Genomic DNA, 19361 nt, shown 5'->3' on the forward strand with positions numbered 1-19361 from the left:
CTTCTGTTGTAGATGCATTTGAGGATGGTCTCTTGCACAACTCTTATCAGAGAGCTTGCCACACAACACTATTTAAGATTTGCAATGTGGCAAAACTGACTAATTCCACAACAAAACAAGTTTTTTTTTAACCAAGGTTAATTCTTTGTTTGGAATTTTCAGTTTAGCACAAATCCCCCAAATCCCAGGGACAGCTAAGGAACCTCCCCCGACCCCACCTCTACCTCCACCCCCGCTTTCACTGCAAATCAAATCAGGGTGATTCTTCTGACGTAAAAATCTCTCTCGCTATTTAAAAGCTTTTGGCTGGATAACTTGAGTTAGCACTTTGGAAAACCTGTGTTCTTCTTACCATGAGAAGTAAGCAGTCAAATGCAGTTAGGAAGTGTGTCGTGACATGAGAGCAGGTCAGTGTTTGTGGAGGCTAAATTGGACCAGCAGCAATGATAATACATTTATTTTTGAGCCACGCGAATAGTGAAAGCTGCAAATTAATCACAGCCATAATTTTTCTAATGGCCTCATCAATAAAAAAGCAAGCTCTTGTTAATAAGCCCTTTAAGGAGAAGTAGTTATAAATAAAACTAAGAAAAGTCAATTTTAAGGTCTCACTGTAGCAGCCCCAGATATTAGCAAATATGAATTCTGGGATTTAATGCGTTGTTGAAGAGTTTATGCTCTTGAAATTCACAGAGGCCTGGTCAATATATCATTTTTGTTTTTGTCAAAGTATTAAAATATGATACAATACTATTTAACTGAAATTCAGTTCACCAAACAGTCTGGTTAACTAAATGTTGGTTATGTCCACAGACGCAGTAAAGCTCCAGGCCCTTTAAAAGCTGACCAGTCTGGAAGCCAGGCAGCATTCCCTTCACTGAATGCCAGATGTAGGAAACTTTTCACCAGAGTGGATAAACCATTCTGGGGCAGGCTGGTATCTCTGTACGGTGCTCTGAGGCTCAAAGCACAGATTATACAAAGATCATAGAATCATAGAATATCAGGGTTGGAAGAGACCTCAGGAGGTCATCTAGTCCAACCCCCTGCTCAAAGCAGGACCAATCCCCAATTTTTGCCCCAGATCCCTAAATGGCCCCCTCAAGGATTGAACTCACAACCCTGGGTTTATCAGGCCAATGCTCAAACCACTGAGCTATCCCTCCCTGCCTCCCTCCCAATGACCAGACACCTCCCCCTCATCCAAAACCATGTTCAACTGAATGTGTCCCAAAACCTTCAGCCAACCAAGGCTCTGATGCACAATCATTTTAACATCACTTTGTGGTTTGCGTGTAAGAAATCTGTACTGTACCTTTGAATGTCTATCTGCTAGGGAACAGCTAGGAGAAAAACTGAATAGTGGAAACACTGTTTTCTTTCTTTTTTCATGGAGATATTACAGTGGTTTTTCTTTCTTCATTGTTTTCTTTAATCTAACATGAAATTAAGTAACCATTTCATTTTCTTCTGTGTCAAAAACCATACCTTTATGAATAACAGGAAGAGAACTGTGTCCTAAACAACACAAGTTACATACCTGTTATTGCACGCACCAGTGATGAGGCGGTATTTATTGGCTAGGCAATTATTTTGACATTTTGGTGGCAGCATGTAAGGCAGACATCCAGAAATATTGGCAATCATGCTGAGCATATCAGGTGATAAAAGATCTGGAAAAAAAAAAAAACAGCCAACCCAACATGACCCGTTTGTTTGCTCTATTTGTTAAAGAATAATGTTGTATCTGTTACAGTAGAATCCATTACAAAAGTCAACATTAGTCAGCTGTTATCCCTGTCATTTCTGCTAATGTATTTGTTATTCGCAAGTATTAACCATGTAGTTTATACAAATAAGGCCATTTTAGCTATTCTTCTTCCCTAGACATGTAGATACATGGAATTATTTCTGCTCCCTGGCTAGATGAAAAAGGTATATAGTATTTATTAGGTACTAGATCTGGGCAGTTTTATTAGAACTGATTAAATTATTAATTGAATTAGTTAAAATTACTGTAGTTTCTGAGATCTGAGAAACTGCATAAAACTTACAACAATATCTAAAGTGAATTGGGCATATGACAAACAAAAAGGAAAGAATCCAAAAAGCTAGTGAAAAATTAGGGCCAATATAGTTACAGGTGAGCTGACCTAAATACAGAAAGGAGCTAACATTGCACTTTAAGAGTCAGGTGCTCTCTTTATGAAGGCATGGAAAGCGTGTCATTAACAACTGCATTCCTTTATTGAAACATAACACCATTCCAATACAACAGTGACCACAGCCTGCAACTCCCTGATCCCACAGCCCCACCTTCTGAGGTGGAGGATGACCTGTGGTCTCTGCAGCCACACCCACATCCGTATGTAACAAGAGCCACTCCTCTGCGCTGAAGAAGCTACAGGCAAGAGATGGAGCCCAGTGGCCATCAGTGTTCATTGTGAGTCACATGATTTCAACTCCTTTTGGAGCCAACCTCAGGGTAAAGCAAGAAACTCCAGCCCTCATATGAATATCAGATCTGCTGGAGACTGGCTGCTCTTCTGCAAGAGGTGGGGAAAGGGAAGGCAGCTAATAATTGCTGCTGCAGGAAGCAGGCAGAGCTTTATCCCTTTTCCCTCAGGAGCCAAAAAGAGGTTTTGGGGGGGGGAGGGAGAGTAGAAGCATCCAACACCATTTTCACAAGAGAGGAAGATGGGGAGAAGGGTGCAGAAAGAGTCCAACAGCTCAAGCGGCTCTCTGATCTTGTCCCCTCTTTTCCTCCTGGGTCAGTCTGTTCTACCCCGTCCTCTCACATCAATCCTGGGAATGGGGAGAGGGGTGAAGAGAACCCTGATGCAGCTGCCCACCCCCCCAGGCTGGGGAAAGAGGGGTGAAGAACCCTTGAAACTGAAGGAGCATCAATGGGGATGCTGGGTGGCCAGGGGCAGATGTGGGGCTGGATGGGTAGAACTGATACTGGGGCTAGGAAAGTGAATTATAAATTGATGAGCTGGAGAAGGGACAGGTAGGGGGACAGAATTAATGAATTAGAATGTTGGGGGCTGGGGAGAAGCTGGAATCTAGACACCATTAGGCAGCATGTGGGTAGGTGCTGTTCCAGAGTCCCACCTTGTGACCCTGCCTCAGTTTTTCCTCTGAGTTCTGAGAATAATACACCTACATCCAGAGTCTTTAAGAACAAGATTCCTCCTCTCTTGGGGCCACTTTATTCAGGTTAACCAGCTCTCCTTTTAGTTTCACAATTTCACTTTCTTGGGGCTGTGTGCTTCTTATCCCTGTCCTCCCTGACCTGTAAACTCTGCCTTCAAGTCTGGGGACTTCACAGCCCTCCTTCTTGGGGCCTGTGTGAGTATGTCTACTGGGAGCGAACCTCTCAGCCCAGGCAGACAGACTCAAGCTAGCAGGGCTCCAGCTAGCATGCCACAAATAGCAATGCAGATGTTGAGATTTGGCCTTTAGCTAAGGCTCTCAAAGCCAATCAGGTCAGGAGGTGGGTTTCTGCATAGACAACAGTATCCACAAGGGGGAATTACAGCATAGCACTTTGGTGTGCACTGCTATTCACACCCCCATAGTCCGAACTGTGGGACAGCATGGACAAGCCCTTAGTTTATGTGTATGGCATGAATTTCCCAAGAAAAAACCCAAGAGAGAGAACTGTAGTGCTTGATGTTTGTTTGCAACAGTGTAGGTCTTCCATCTCTTGAACAGAGAAAAAAAAAGTCCATTTATAATACTAAGAAAGAAAATAGATATTATTACAATGTTATTATTTATAGAGATGGTATTAAGTCATGACATATTTGGATCTAGGTCTGAATTTCAAACATCCCAAATGCCAGGGGGGTTGGTTTTGCCCATCTTAAAATAATAATTATAGTAATAATGATGATGTTGTATTACTTAGACAACTCTCCAACTTTGAACTTTCCAGTGCATTACATAAAACAGTAAAATAGCATATAAAATACATAAAATCAATGCACCATGAAAAGTAAGAAGTCCTTCCATGTCTGGAGGAAACATATTTCAGGAACTCAGTGCCCCAGAGGAAAAAGATACAAACAGTACCCTTCTGTGTCTGCCAACCTCAGGCTCCAGAAGGACCAAAGCCTCTGACCTAAGAAGCTCAACAAAACACACAGGGCATTCAGTATATTTGTGAGATGATTTGTAGACAATCCAAGTGCATGTGTGTGATTGCAAAGGATGCTAATGGCTAAATGCTGCTGTTTAGATGCTCAAGCACCATAGCAGTACAATCAGAAGCAAAACACAATAGAGGTTAACTATTTGTAAGATGCTTTTAAGATCTGAACAGCATGCACTATGACTCTAAGGTGTGGGTATGAATAGTACTCCTGCCTGCATAAAATAAAAATGAAGTCAACACAGTTTCAATCTAGGAGATAACCCTTAAGCTATCAACAGGGGTTTCTGCCTGTGTGTTGTATTTACCACTTGGATGCAGTGAGCGTTTCTGCTTCTGGTGAACTTTATTTTCCAGCACTTGTGTTGAAGTTTCCTTTCGTTCAGCTGCTTGGGAAATATCTTGACTTTCTTGTTCAGGAAATTTTGAAAAAGCCAGCAGCAGACCAGGAGCTATTATTCCCCTCCTTTGAAGATTTCTATAACAGATAAAATATGCATTTAAGTGTAACCTTTAAATATACTGATATTTGTAATTAGGGCTTAAGTGGAAAAGATTAAATCTGGGAAGATTTTTATCATCTTTTGCTATTTGTTAAAAATATTTGTATCCATGTTAACAAGGGAAAATGCATTCCGTTCAGAGTCCCCTTTTTATGAAACTTATTAATAATTATATACAGAGCTCTGTCTAGATGGAGAAGGAAAACACTTGTGGTCTGAAATCACAATACAACAAATCATAATGTGTGTACACATATTGGAAATAGTTAAAGATTTGACTTAGAAATACTATATTTTAGGAAAAAAACCCAACATATAAGCTAAGGTTCCTTGAAGCCTAACAGGAGTTTTCCGAATATCTATTTAGTTGTTCAGTTACTCCATGAAAGGGAGTAACATGGAAAGTTATCATGCCAAAAGAGACTTTAGATTGCTCATGGACAACAAATTAGACATGACTTTGCAAAGCAATATGGAAACAAAACAAGCCTGTGAAATTTCTAAGGCATCAAATTGTAACAAGAAGGTGGTAATCCCTCTGTTAAAACTGCACTCTGAATATTGCATTCAGATCTGTGCCTCATTTTTTTATTTTAGCTGGAAACACCATCACTTGGGATGGTTCAGATTAGACTGAAGCAAATGCTAAAGACATTCAGTGGAAAATAACTGCAGTAATGTTCTGTCATTTCTATGGCTACACCAGAAATAATGCTGCCGGACAGAGGACAGAAGGAATGTCACTCAATATCTCAAGTGGCAAATAGGAATAAACTTTGCCAGAAGAACTAAACCACTTCCCTTTTATGCTTGTTGTGAATTGATGATGCCCTGAAGCAAAATTTGTATTACATAAGGATATGAAGGGATACCTTGTGGACAAAATACTAATCGATGCTAAATACAATAGTCACAATGTAGCATTAACCGAAGAGTGAAGCCAAATGGTAGGTTTGGTTTAAATGTCACATTTAAGATCACAGACAGCTTAAGGCATAAAATATACAGTTAAGTGCTCAATCAAGAAACAGCCCACTCAATCAAACTTGAGACCTCAGACAAGTGTCTATAGTAAAAAAAACAGTTCCACATAATGGGTAGCTGGCTGAGTTCCCATTCACTGTGCACCTGCTCATATTCAATCAGTGAAGTGCTGTAAATGCCATACCTAGGAGTTTTCACAAATATTTAACCATTTAGGGTTTGTTGCAAAACCACCTAAAGTCAGTGGCAAAGTTCCTAATGACTTCAATGAGTCTTGAATCAGATCCCTAGAATGTGAAAAACCCCTCAAGGCAAGCCAAGCTCAGTTTGGTGATGTGTTCTCTAGGCTCATGCTTTACATATAGTTTGGATGGAAATCTGATGTCCAGCACTTTGTTTGACATAGAGAGAAATTAACCGACTTCCAGGCCTTATCTTCACTGCGCTCCACTGCAGCTCAGCTCTGCATGTGAAAGAATAGTGGAACTGGGTCCTGATTAGAGGTAGGCAAAAAATTTTGACCACAATTTTATGGTGAAAAATTTAGATTTGGTAACACCAATGTGTTTTGTAAATTGTTTGTTTAAAGAAAAAACAAAAAAACAGTGCAACCAACCAACCAAAAAAAATATGAAAAAATCAAAATGTTTTGTATTTACAATGTAAAAATTAAATTTTGATTTTTCTGGTTCAAAAGGGCTTTTCATTTTGAAATTTCTTTTAATTTAGTTTTAAAATTATAAAAAAAACATGTAAAAATGCTCAAAATCAAAATGAAATGTATTCAACCAAAAACATTTTTTTCCCCTCAAACTTTTTCATCTGCCAACAAATACAAATATTTTTTTGATTTTTGGTCTGATCCAAAATGACTTTTGCTCTGATTTTTTGAAATTACCAACTTACCAAAAAATCAGTTATTTGCCGAGTTCTAGTCCTGAGAGTGACAAGGGTAAAATTAATCAACAAATCTCACAGACTGTGTAATTCAGAAACAACTCCACTGAAGTCAAAGGAATTATAGAAGTATAAAAACCAGTGTATGAGAGATAAAATTCAGGCCTGAGGTGTTTAGATGTGAGCATAGTTGCCTAAATCCTAAAGTGTATGAGCAACTTGCAGAGATTAATTGCAGAGACCAATTGGGGATTGGTCCTGCTTTGAGCATGGGGTGGACTAGATGACCTCCTGTGGTCCCTTCCAACCCTGATATTCTATGATTCTACGATTACACTTATTTTTCAAATTCTCAAGTATCAGTTCTCAATTACCTTAGCCTTCTCAGGAGGCAATATTTAAATACATATGGATAATTTTCAAAAGGATTTCTCATCTGTATTGGCCATACTCCTTCAGCTTTAGATATAGTATCTTTCTTTTGCCTTGAACTAACATTTATTGAAGGCAGTGTTTGAAAATTCCTAACATGCTTTTAAGCCTGAGTTACCTTATACCCCTCAAGAGATATCCCAGAACAGTGAAGTTTTACAGAATATTAAATGAAACTCATTTCATTTTTGGACACCCCTTTGAGGACTTGAGTGTCAGTGAATAAATGGTAATGTTTAGCGACCTTCTGCAAGAGTAGTTTCTTATTTGGGGCATAGAAATTGATTTTTCACTTCCCAGCATATACAGATCGTCCCTTTTGTCCACTTGCCTGGGTATACAGAGGCACCAGCAGCAGACAGCAGCTTGCAAGGCATCTGAACTGGTGGCATCTGGAACAGGCTTTGCAAATGAGGTTATTTCCCCCGTTGGTTAGAACTATGAAACCAGGATAGCTCCTGTGCAGTACATACTAAATAAAAGTATTTATTTCTGACTGAAGACTCTGAGCCATCTTTAGTCTGTCATTAAAATTCAGACACTTCCAGGGATGTCATTTGTCTTTTTCCCCCCCAGGTAAAATATACTCTGCTTCCTTAAGATATTCCTCCACCTTGAAAGACCCAACTTCAGTCATTCCTAGCTCTGGTCTGGTTCAGAAAATCTCATCTACTTTCATTAGAATTAGGCCTACCTCAAAATATTTAGCATGTAGGTTCAGTTCACATAAGAATCTTTGAGTTTAGGGCTCGTCTACAGCTTGTCCAAATTAAACATCTTGAGTTTATACCAAATGGGGCTGGAAATCTCATGGGAAGAAGTTTTTTGAAAGATTTCTGACAGGGTTCAACTGAGGTCTTTTCAGACATTACATCTCATCTGCAGTTTCTCATTACACCAGAAATTTAGGACACTTTATATGCTGTACCCATTCCTTCTACTTTTCTTCATATTATTTTTCTTAACTTTTGAAAATGCCTTTGTATTCACTGGTTAAATGGAAACTGCATATGTTGCTTTCTTGATTATTTTGATGCAAACTCATTGATGATTATCTCTGGAATCTAATTTCTTGATAAGATGACTTTCAATGGACAGGAGAGGAAAATTATAAAGAAAAGCTTAGCTCCTTGTAACACAGACAGAGTTTTTAACTCTTTGGCACATTAAAATGAATAGTTAGCATTTGTATTGGGAAGTGAGAGAATCCCATTTCTGTAACAGGAACAGTTGACAGCAAAATATACTTTTTAACAGCTTTGTACATTTCTCAAAGGCCACTTACTTTACTCTTTGAATCAAGATACTGCATCTCTTTGCAGACAGATATCATAGTGATGGGAATATTATAAGTAATGTTGGTCAAAAAATTCAAATGAAATATTTTTCTTCTGGAAAAATGGATTTTTGTCAAAACTGAAATTTTCTGCAGGAAAGATCCTTTTTAGTAGAACTTTTCATCCAAAATCTCTAAATGATACATTTTGTTTAGGGCCAGTTCTTTGTTAATGTCACAGATCCGGTTATGCTCCTCCTGCTGTATGCTTGCCAGACTGCTGTGAGGGGATCCAAGCTCTGAATCCCATGTGCCCTTAACTTGCTGGTGGTGGGCAGTTTAAGCCCTGTGCCTAGCTTTGGGCCTCTCGGCACATATTCCAGGTGAAGACCTGTCTTACACTCCTCTTGGCAGGGAGGACCCTACAGGCAAATGCTTAGACTTTGAAACTAGTGCTATCTCCTCCAAAGCCTCTCCAAAGGTTTGAGCCTTGTGGCTTATAGTTTACCTCTTCAGAGAGACATAACAATGAAAACAAACAGATAGACATCCTTGAGAGAGGATTCTAAAACACCATTGTTCTTTACTTAACAGCGTGAGAAATACACAGATCTATACAAAATAATGAACACACCTATATGCATTTCCCTGCCTCAGATGCCTTACCACTCTGGAGAGGTTTTTGGGCCTGGGCAGAGCCTTTTGGGGTGTCCAGGTTCTTTCCCCCTCAGCTCATAACTTCTCTTCAGAATCATGGAGCCTTTCCAGCTCAGCTGGCATTTGCTGACTTTGGGTGGTCCTTTAGTTAAACTGCACATCTCCCCCCACTATGAAAGCATGCCTGTCTCATGAAAGGTAATAGAAAAATCTGTACCAATGTACCTGAAACTGGGTTGGGAGCTCTCTAATTAAAGATGTGGTCTGTTCCATAACTTGTATTTCTAATGTTTTGATTAGATTCACTAGAGCTGTACGGTTTTCCTTTGCGGGCCATAGTGCAGTGACATTTATATATATTAATTACATTTTAAATCTATGTTGCAGTGTATGTTATTGTAAGTTAATAAAATGTGTGTATGTGTGTGCGTATATTTTTTAAAAAAATAAAATAAATATATCTTGAGTGACTGCCATTGTATTTTCACTGGGTAGTTAGTGTATTTTAGTGATTAATAGTTGGCTCTGAGAGTCTGGATTCTTGAGTTCTATGCCTGGTTGTGCCAATGTCTTACTTTGGAAAGTCACTTAAACTAACTATGCCTCAGTTTATCCTACCTGTAAATTCGGCACAATAATGTTTACCTAAGACATAAGTTTTTGAGTGGCTTCATTACTTAACGATTTGAAATACTTTGAGCTTTTTGGATGAAGGAGTTGTATAAATAAGTGGCACATATAATTATTATTAGAAATATACATCTAAAGTCAATGACTTAAATGTAAGGAACTCCAGGAATCCTTTATGACATGTAGCCAGAAATTACTGCTGAATTACATTGTTGTTAGGTTTCCATGTTGACTAGAGAACATCACATTTTGGTCAAAGTGCAGAGAGCCTTTAGATCACTAATTGTCTTGTTCTCTGTTACAACCAACATGGCTTAGATAGCTTAACTTCAACCAGACTATCATCTTTTTACACTTTAGATTTAGCAAATCATCAGGCAGAGAGAACAATAACAAATGGATGGAGACAAAAGTACCATGTAATAATTGTTGACAGTAAAGTACAAATTAATTTGAGAGATTTCTCATGGAATATACTGAGTCTGTTTCCTTGCTGCCTGGCACCGGGAGATAGATTCCTGGGTCCAACAGAGCTCTGGTTGGTCAGGACCTAAGGTAGGGAGAGCACAGGGAGACAGCCTGGTCTAGAGGATAGGCTTCTGAGTCTTCTGTTGCTTGCTGTGGCAATTACCTGCTCTGTGACCTTGGGTGAGTTACTTCACTTCTCTGTGTGTACTTTCCCACTCTTTGTCTGTGTTGTCTGTTTAGAGTGTAAGCTTTTCAGGGCAGGGACAGTTTCTTACTCTGTGTATGTTCAGTGCCTACAATCCTTATTGTGATGCCTAGGCACTACTATAATACGAGTATAATAAAAATAATAAATCATAATAAGTATGATAATTGTAATAGTAATGAAAATTACAGTAATTATGATTATTTGTATTATGATAATGACAAAGACAGAACAATGACCCCTGCCTTAAAGAACCAACAATCTAATTATATGATGGGAGACAACAGATGGGTACAACAAACAGGCCTGGGCAGCACAAAGAAATAACAAGACAATTATAAACTGCACAACAAACAGTGAGAGTTGGATCAGGCACTAAATAATATTAAAATCTGGGAAAGCTATTTCAAAAATATTGCATTTTGCTAGCAGTTCATTGATCAGGACATTCAAGTGAATGAGGACAGACACAAAGATGGATTTAAGCTGCAGGCCACAACTTTATTAAACTTAGCACCCCTCCCTGGTGTTATCTGCCCCCTCTACTCTTACCAGGTATTTAGTAATCCAGTGCAGGGTATACAGGGCCTCTTACATATAGTCCATAATGCAGGGTAGACTCTCCACTGCCTACTCCTAAGATTCAGTACATTCTGCTGAATCCCCTTCCCACTGTGAAGGGGGCAGAAGGTACCAGAGAGGGACATTGTTTTGTGAAGACTTCAGGTCTCCCCTTTCCCCACAGGCCCAAGCTCCATCAGCTTGAAATCCTAGGTCTCCTTTATTTCTGGGAGCTAACCCTTTGGCCTTTCATCCACACTGGGCACCAGCCACAAGTTGTGGTGAACTAAATATTTATATAAATTCCTAGTTTTTAAATTTGAAAGTCCTATTCCTGTTTAATCATGACACTATGAAGAAACAAAAACAAAACTACAAAGGCATCAGCCAATTTGGCTCCATACTACAACTAAGGCGAGAGAGGGTGAGACAAAAAAACCCAAGCAAGGGTTTAAATTAATGATCGTGGGAAGCAAGGAGCCAATTAGTGCCCATCTTCCTGTGGCTGGCCAATGGGAAGGAGTGACCTACACCTGTGTACACTTCCTCTCTAATTCTGAAGCTGTCTGGCCCCCTATAGGTCTAATCAAGTTTACATTTAAAAACTTAGCAACATTGAAGGTAGCTGTAGTCAGTGACTTTAATATGTTGCTGTTCAATAATTACAGCATTTATAAGTATATGGGGAGGGTCTAAAATAATAGAAGAGTCCAAATGGTGATATTAAATATCTACCCGAGGAAATGCATTTGTCCATTATGATCACAGTTCAAGTTCAAGTTGAAGTAATAAATAAAATCTAGTTTTGTTCACTCAGTGTGCTTGCAGTTTGGAAACCTAGTTCATGAATTCAGCAAACATAATTTTGTACTGTTGTACTTGGAATAATTAAGAGTTTCCCAATCCCAGGCTGAATAGGAAACTGCCTTTTCATCCTAGAAATGCTTTTCATTCTCAAGAGCTGAACTCATTTGTATTGTATTGTGGCCTTCTTCAGTTATTTATGAGCTAAAGCGAGATGATTTGAGTTTTCGCAGTACTATGAATTCCATAACTTCCAGAAGTTCAAATATGCAGTAAGATTCATTTCTCATAGTTTTTAGGCTTTGTACTCACTAAAGTCCTAATTCAACTGCACCATATTCTTTTACATATACAGAAAATAGTTTAGTTTATTAAATTGCACATACCTTTAAAGTGACTTGAAAATACAGAAATATTTTGAGAACTTAAGGACACAGCTACTTTAGCAGACTATCCAAACAGACCAACAGCCCTCTCAGTCCAGTGTTCTGTTTCTGCCAAAGGTCAGGGGTCTGATGTTTAAGAGGAAGGTATAAGACACACTCATAGGGCCAAATTAAGTCAATAGCAAATCTTCCATTAACTTCTATGGGACCCATTGACATACTGAATTGGCCTAAAGGCACCAAATTGTGTAATATTGTGTAAGATAGGGCATATTTCTTATGAACTTCAGTTAATGATCCTTTTGTGCCCTGAACCATGAAGATTGACAGCCCTGCTATTTTATACTTGTTAATGTAACTGCAGATGCTATTTTTCTTCATATAGAACTGAAGCCTGCAGTTACTGAGCACCCTGACTCTGATCCAGCAAAACACTTAAGCATGTCTCTTAGTGGATATGGTCAGAGTGCTCAGAGGCTTACATGATCAAGCCCATCATGTAAAATGCCTACTACATTTTTACTCTTTCTAAGCTGTTTTCCACCAATAGCACCCTGCCTTCGAAGGTTCCACGGGTCAATCAAATATTCATGTTATCAGATATAATTTGTCATCTGATTTTCAATCATTGTGTTCTTTGTATAATAGGTAAAGAAAATAGGACCTGCTGATTGGTCTTTTGTATATTATTCATTATTATAATTCCCTAAGAAGCCGCTATTAAGAAGAACATTAAAAATGAACTTTGAACATTGCAACACTTTATATCTTGTATACCTATTATTTTGTTAACATTTTGAAAGAATTTAAACAGTATGGTGCCCTATTTAAAATTAGCTGGATTGCAATTTAGTTTCCAATGGATTGCAACAACCAGCAGCACAACTGGCAGTACTAATAATGCTTGACATTTATCATCTCTGAGGCACTACACAAATGTTAATCAAATAACCTTCACAACATCCCTGTGAGAGTGGTAAATATTATCAGCTCCATTTTATACATGAAGAAACTGAGACATCAATAAGTTAAAGCCAACATTTTAAAACCTGGTCGCATAGCTGTAGGCCCCAAAATCCATATTGAGACAACTAAGCAAAAGTGACCTTCTATTATACTCAGTCTACTCAAAGAGCTGCAAGAAGCTTTCCTGGGATCTATGAATCTCAAGTCACTTTCACCATATACAGATAAACCCTGTTTGCATAATGGCCTCAGGGACATCAACAATTGTAAAAATGCTGGAGGTCATGGGAGAGAAACAAATTTGGGGTAGCACATAACATTTAGATATTTAGAGCTACCTGTACACAGAAATCACTTGATCCCATGCCTAATAACGGTACATTTTACATGGAGTGCCCCCCCGACCACTTTGACCAAATTGTGATTGGATTGCTATCATCACTGTTCTCCCCTGACACCGTCTAGGCTCCAATTTCACTGTGAAAAACGAAGCTAATTTTTGTGGTTTTATTTTTGTGTTTTAACTACCATTTCTTTTAACAACTCACGTCTATTCTTCCATTGGGCATTAGTTAAGCTACTGAATTTATTCAGTCCCTAACATCCTCTCATGCCAAAACCTGTTTAACATGGACTCACTTGGTGAAATTGTGGCCCCACTGAAGTCAAGGGGATTTTTGCCATTACCTTTGAGGTAGCTGTTAGGATATAGATATTCAGGCCTGTCTGTAAAGGCCTATACTCTAAGAATTTAGGTGTATTCTTATCACATAGCTAGTTATAGAGGTATAAAAGAAAGAATCAAAATCACTGTCTGCCAGTGTAAGGGCCTTCTCTTACTATGACAGTCTGAGGCCCTGTGCTTAGGCTAAGGCCTTTGGCTAAGCAGCAGAGGCAGCCATAAGCTGGGAAGCGAACGGTCACATCCTCACATTCCAAACTAGTCACATTGAAATCAGGTGCTATTGGGCTGTTAGGAACAATGCCTATCGCCTCCAGAGAAAGAGAAGTGCCTAGAAAATGTAAAAGGAAACTTAGTTTGATAGCATCCTGTCTGGCAAGAACTCACTTATCAATAGTTGGGATGTGAAATCCTCACTTCTGTACTGTTTTGTCATTATAGTTCCTACTTTGCTATTGTTTATTTGCATGGTCTCTGTCTGGTTCCATGATTGTTTCTGTCTGCTGTATAATTAATTTTGCCGGGTGTAAACTAATTAAGTGGTGGGATATAATTGGTTAAATAATCATGTTACAATATGTTAGGATTGGTTAGTTAAATTTCAGGAAAATGATTGGTTAAGGTATAGCTAAGCAGAACTCAAGTTTTACTATATAGTCTGCAGTCAATCAGGAAGTGTGTGTGTGTGTGGGTGGGTGGGGGAAATGGGAACAGGGAATGGGAGTGGGGAAATTGGAATCATGTTTAGCTTAGGGCAGGGATGGGAACAGGGCCACAGGTAAGGCTCTGTGGTGTCAGAGCTGGGAAGGGGGACACCAAGGAAGGAAACTGGAATCATGCTTGCTGGAAGTTCACCCCAATAAACATCGAATTGTTTGCACCTTTGGACTTCGGGTATTGTTGCTCTCTGTTCATGTGAGAAGGACCAGGGAAGTGAGTGGGTGAAGGAATAAGCCCCCTAACAGGAGCCACGACATCACCCATTGTTTCTATCTCATTCAGATGCTGGTAAAATATAGTTGCTATTTAAAGCTTTACTTTAGCCCAATAAATAAATGAGGTTATGTGAAAACTCAGACTCGTTTGCCTCAAAGATTCATGCCATCTGACATCTTTCATTGGATTCAAACAATCAGAAAACACTCGTTTGCTAGAGTATTTTTTGGTTTTTACATAGTAACGCTTTACTAGTTAACAAATAAAATATTGCACTAGTGTGCAGCATATTGTATGATACAAACTAGATTGGTTCACAACATGTGAAAGGATGATGTGACATTGCATGCTCCCCTAAAGAGATATCCTTATGGCCAAACAGGGGTCACATTGAAATTAACGGCAAACACAGACCATTTTTACCTTTTCAGTGTATGGTATATAGGATCATCCACCACTTTAGCCCCCTCCTGGATAGCACTGGTAATGTAGGTATCTTCAGTTTCTTCTATACATTAAAAAAATTAAAAGTTAAATTGGAGGCAACAATCATCCAAAGAGTATTGATCATTGAGATTTTACTGCTATGCTTTCCTTCATAAAATCCACTTAATATTGATATAAGGCTGTCTGTAATTTTTCCACTGAAAGGATTTCCCAAACTTTCTCATGTGGCTAATGTTGAGGGAGCTATTATTTTCCAGAAAAAGGAGCTATCATCACATATAGCTGCCTAGCAGTATTTATGTTATTAATGGGTTCTTTTCTGAGTCAGTAACCTCCGTTGGGCTGTAACTTAATAGAAGCACTATGGGGTCTGTGTGTAAACTAATTTTATTTACCTCGAAAATTCTGTTTATTTTCCTCCAGAATATTATCTTAGGGCAGTTCCACCATACATGCACAAAGATACCTGTTCTGCCATGTTCTCTCCTGCATTTGACTCTCTTTTTATATATTTCCTTAGTTTAAATGGAGTGAGGTAACACTGATAAAGTACTTTGTAATAATTGTGCATACGAGTTATACAAATGATAAGGTTCCAGCCTTCCTCCAGATATTTTAAAACTCGATTCAAGCAAGATCCAGATATTTCCTCATTGTTGCAAATGGATGTCTGGTTTTAGACCTTTTTCGTATTTTTCCATAAAGGTCCTATCTTCTGGCTCCATTGGTAACAATTGGTTATACCATGCAGAGAGCAGGACTTTTCACATGATTTTCCCCATAATTACTGTTTCTATGATTGTTCATGCTCTCCTAAAAATTGGGCTGCCTGATTGGGATTTGATATACTACTTTAGTTGCCAATAAACCAGAACTGGCATATTAATTCCCCATAAATAATTTGATGGCATTAATTGTCATAATTTTATCATTGTGGTCAATGATTGTGTACCATTTTCCTCCCATGTATTTTATATTGGATTAGATGAACCCAGTTGAAATTCTGGATTGTTTTTGATGAGTTTAAATGAGGTTGGAACGGGGGTACAGCTTATCAAATTCCATACCCAAAATGTCCTTGTGAAAGGATGATGTGACATTGCATATTCCCTGGATTGTTTCTCTTTTGTACTGATCTATATCTTCTAGGTTAAAAAGAATAAGAACACTATGCTAAATATGTTTAAAATCCTGTTGTTCAATTTCCACCCATATTTATTGGGAATACCAAGGTTTCAGGCTGATAGTGATATTAACTGAACCACCCAGTAATATTTTAATAAATTTGGTACTGCCAATCCCGCATCCACAGTGGGTATATACAGAGAATTCTTACTTACAAATGGGAACTTATTGTCCCATACAAATGTAATAATTCTTATTTGGGTTGCCTTTTGTTATATGTCCTTTCAGACTCCCAACAGCCAGTGCTCCCAATTCTAATAATTAGAAGCAACATCTAAACACCACACCTTTGGAGATTTTTTTTGGTACCCATGTTGGTAGGGCCTGAAATAGGAAATTAAGCTTTGGCAACCAATCCATTTTCATTTTAAGCGCTACAACCAATCTAAGGCAAATGTAGTGTTTTTCCAATTCAACAGATCAATTTTGAAATACCAGGGGAAAAAATCAATGTAATTTACTGACTGAAGTTAGGAGACATATTGATTCTTAAGTACTTTTGTTTGGATCATACAAACGCATATGTATCTTGCAGCTGTTTAATTACAGTTTACAGCCCTATATTGAATATTTCAGATATCTTATAGTTAATTTTCTGGCCTGATATATCACTGAATTAATTATTTTTTTCAGAATGGAAGTCAGATTGTACTGAATTGGTAACATTAGTATAATATCATCTGCAAACAGTGGAATTGTATGTTCTATTTCATTAATTGTAAGTGCTGTTATGCTATTATTATTCTTTGTTTTGTAGTGCCAGGTGTTCAATAAAGAGGGAAAACAAAAAGGGGTAAAGGGGACAACTTTGGCTCCTCTTTGCAGTTGAAATTCTTTGGCACATACCCTGTTAATTTTTATCCTAGTGGATGGAGAATCTTAAAATATCTGTGTCTTCATAATGCCTCCAAAATCCATCTCTGACACCTATGTTTTGAGAAAATGCCATTCTATGTTATCAAAGATGTCAGGATCTAAGGATAGCAGCAGACATTTCCCCCCCCCCCGCATATTGTGAATTACTCCTATGATTCATCTAATGTTATCACTCAGGTGTCTACTTCATATGAAACCTTTTTGATCAATGTATATCAACTGAGGAAGTACTGCTCTGCATCTGTTCTTCTAGCAAGAGTATCTGAAAAGGTTTTAATGTCTACATTAGAAAGTAAGATTGACTCAAGCCACATAGAAGTGTGTCTTTGGTACTACTATTTTCAATTATTTTTATGGGTGTTTTCCACCAACCTGTTTACTCTGCCTGCCTCATTTTTTTGAGCATTGTTGATCGCACAGCCCCAAACAAGATTTTGATCTGAAACACATGATGTAATTGAATTTCTGCCTCTGCCTCTTTTTAGTGATAATCACAGGTTTTAATTTCCATACACTGTTTTGCCAGAAATAGCTGCTTTTCACCAGTGCTAAATTTGTTCAGCTACACTGGATGAACTAGCCAACTTTTTTGTTAGGTCTTTCCAGGCCAAGAACTCCCTAACAATTCACACGGTGACACCAAACTGAGAGTCCATAACAGGAATCAAAGTTGATCTCCTGTTTGGCAGTTATGGTCAAGAAAAGAACACAATCTCCCATGAAAAGCAATGTCCCCCGCTGCATCTCAGATCTAATCTTATTTGACAAAATGTTTATACATTACTTTGAAATGCAAGCGCTTCTAAGATTGTTCCCATCTTAATCTTACCTAAAGTTATAGAATAAAATAATAAACTACAGATATCAAAAAGCCCTGCTCATTCATCTTGTATACTCTCTACTACAGCAGAAGTGTTCTTCATACGATATTCCTGAATCTTGGTTCAATCCAGTTTTAAAATGACTCAAACAATGGGACTTCCAATATTTCTCCACCCATCGTTCAATAGACCTTACTGGCTTAGAATTCACTGTAGGTTCTGAAGTTCATAGTAGTTCTGAAGTCTTACAGTGTCTAACTTTACGGATTCTGATTCTAGGAAAGAAGTCAGAGTTCTGTGTGTTAATACTGTATGTGACTTGTGAATGCAATCAAGAAAGTACAGCCAGACATTCCTAATCACAAGGTACATGAATCAGACACATCCATCACAGGTGCAAAGGGTGTTCCCTGTGGTGAATTTATAAAGCTGTAATTTTATTTTTTTAAAGGAAAACAATTGTGGAAAAACTTTCACTGATGTCTATCTTTGTCTCTCTTCTGGCTATAAAGAGTATTATAAGCTAAACTACCAAGTGTTGCCTGTGTGTTTTCAGTTTCACCAACAGTACAACCAAAGGTTGAAACAGGAAATAAAGAACATTTTATTTCTTACTTACCAAAGAAGACATCTTTGCCTTTCTGAACAAAAGAGAAGAAAAGAGCTGTGCAGGCCATAGTTGCTGAAACTCCCAAGAAAATGAACACTCTCATCTGAAGGAATGAAGACATTATGGTGGGTGAAAAACGGGGATCACAGCTCCTAGAAGAAATATACAGTATGCACACTAGATAATTTCCTAAGCCCAGTAATATATGTTCTCTTTTCATTAAATATGTTGTCACACATTTGGATATTACTTCAAAGTTTTTTAAAAAAACTCATAATTAGTTCATTCACTTTTTCTTTCATGGTGTTACTGAAAGCCTCCTGGGAAACTTCTAGTTAAGTCAAATGCACATCCTATTTGACAGCACAATATGTTTCTACAGCAGTATCTGCATTTAACCCAGAAGTCAGATGACCCTGGAGCAATAGAATAAAAAAAATTAATATTTGACCACCCATTTTCTATTTCTCACACAAACAACATGATTTCCATGCAATCTGAGGTTGTAATTTTGCTGTGCTTGTCATTCCACACTAGGCAATGCATCAGGTTCTTACAGAAACCACTTCTATCTAATCTCTCCATAGGGCTAGGTGTCATCATGGTATCAGAAATATGTTCATGAGGCAAAAGGGACTAAATTCTCTATTTCAATGCATTGGTTTTGTGGCAGGTATTAAATAAATTTGCATTGCTACAAGACACCCTAGTGGTACCATTTTTCAAATATGGTGCAATGACCTGAGTTGAAGGGCTTTAAAAACACAAACCAAAAAATCATAAACAAATCAGCTCTGAAACTTCAGGGAAACAATCTTGCTCATAAAACCTGACAACAACCCCTCTTGTTACATTTTAGAAGTTAAAATGATTAATTTC

The 19361-nt window shown here is 38.1% G+C and overlaps 1 protein-coding gene across 1 annotated transcript in view; it reads right to left on the reverse strand.

Annotated features, from left to right (window-relative positions):
• The window catches only part of TPO (thyroid peroxidase), a 66963-nt gene extending 48378 nt beyond the window's left edge, over positions 1-18585 (reverse strand). The window contains exons 1-4 of the mRNA XM_007055654.3: positions 18492-18585; positions 14967-15051; positions 4465-4634; positions 1541-1673 (exon numbers count right to left, since the gene is read on the reverse strand). Of these exons, the coding sequence (XP_007055716.3) occupies positions 1541-1673; positions 4465-4634; positions 14967-15051; positions 18492-18585 (482 nt within the window). The remainder of the gene's footprint in view (positions 1-1540; positions 1674-4464; positions 4635-14966; positions 15052-18491) is intronic.
• Between the last annotated feature and the right edge of the window lie 776 nt (positions 18586-19361).

This window comes from Chelonia mydas, chromosome 3, assembly GCF_015237465.2.
Source record: "Chelonia mydas isolate rCheMyd1 chromosome 3, rCheMyd1.pri.v2, whole genome shotgun sequence".
Taxonomy (NCBI): Eukaryota; Metazoa; Chordata; order Testudines; family Cheloniidae; genus Chelonia; species Chelonia mydas.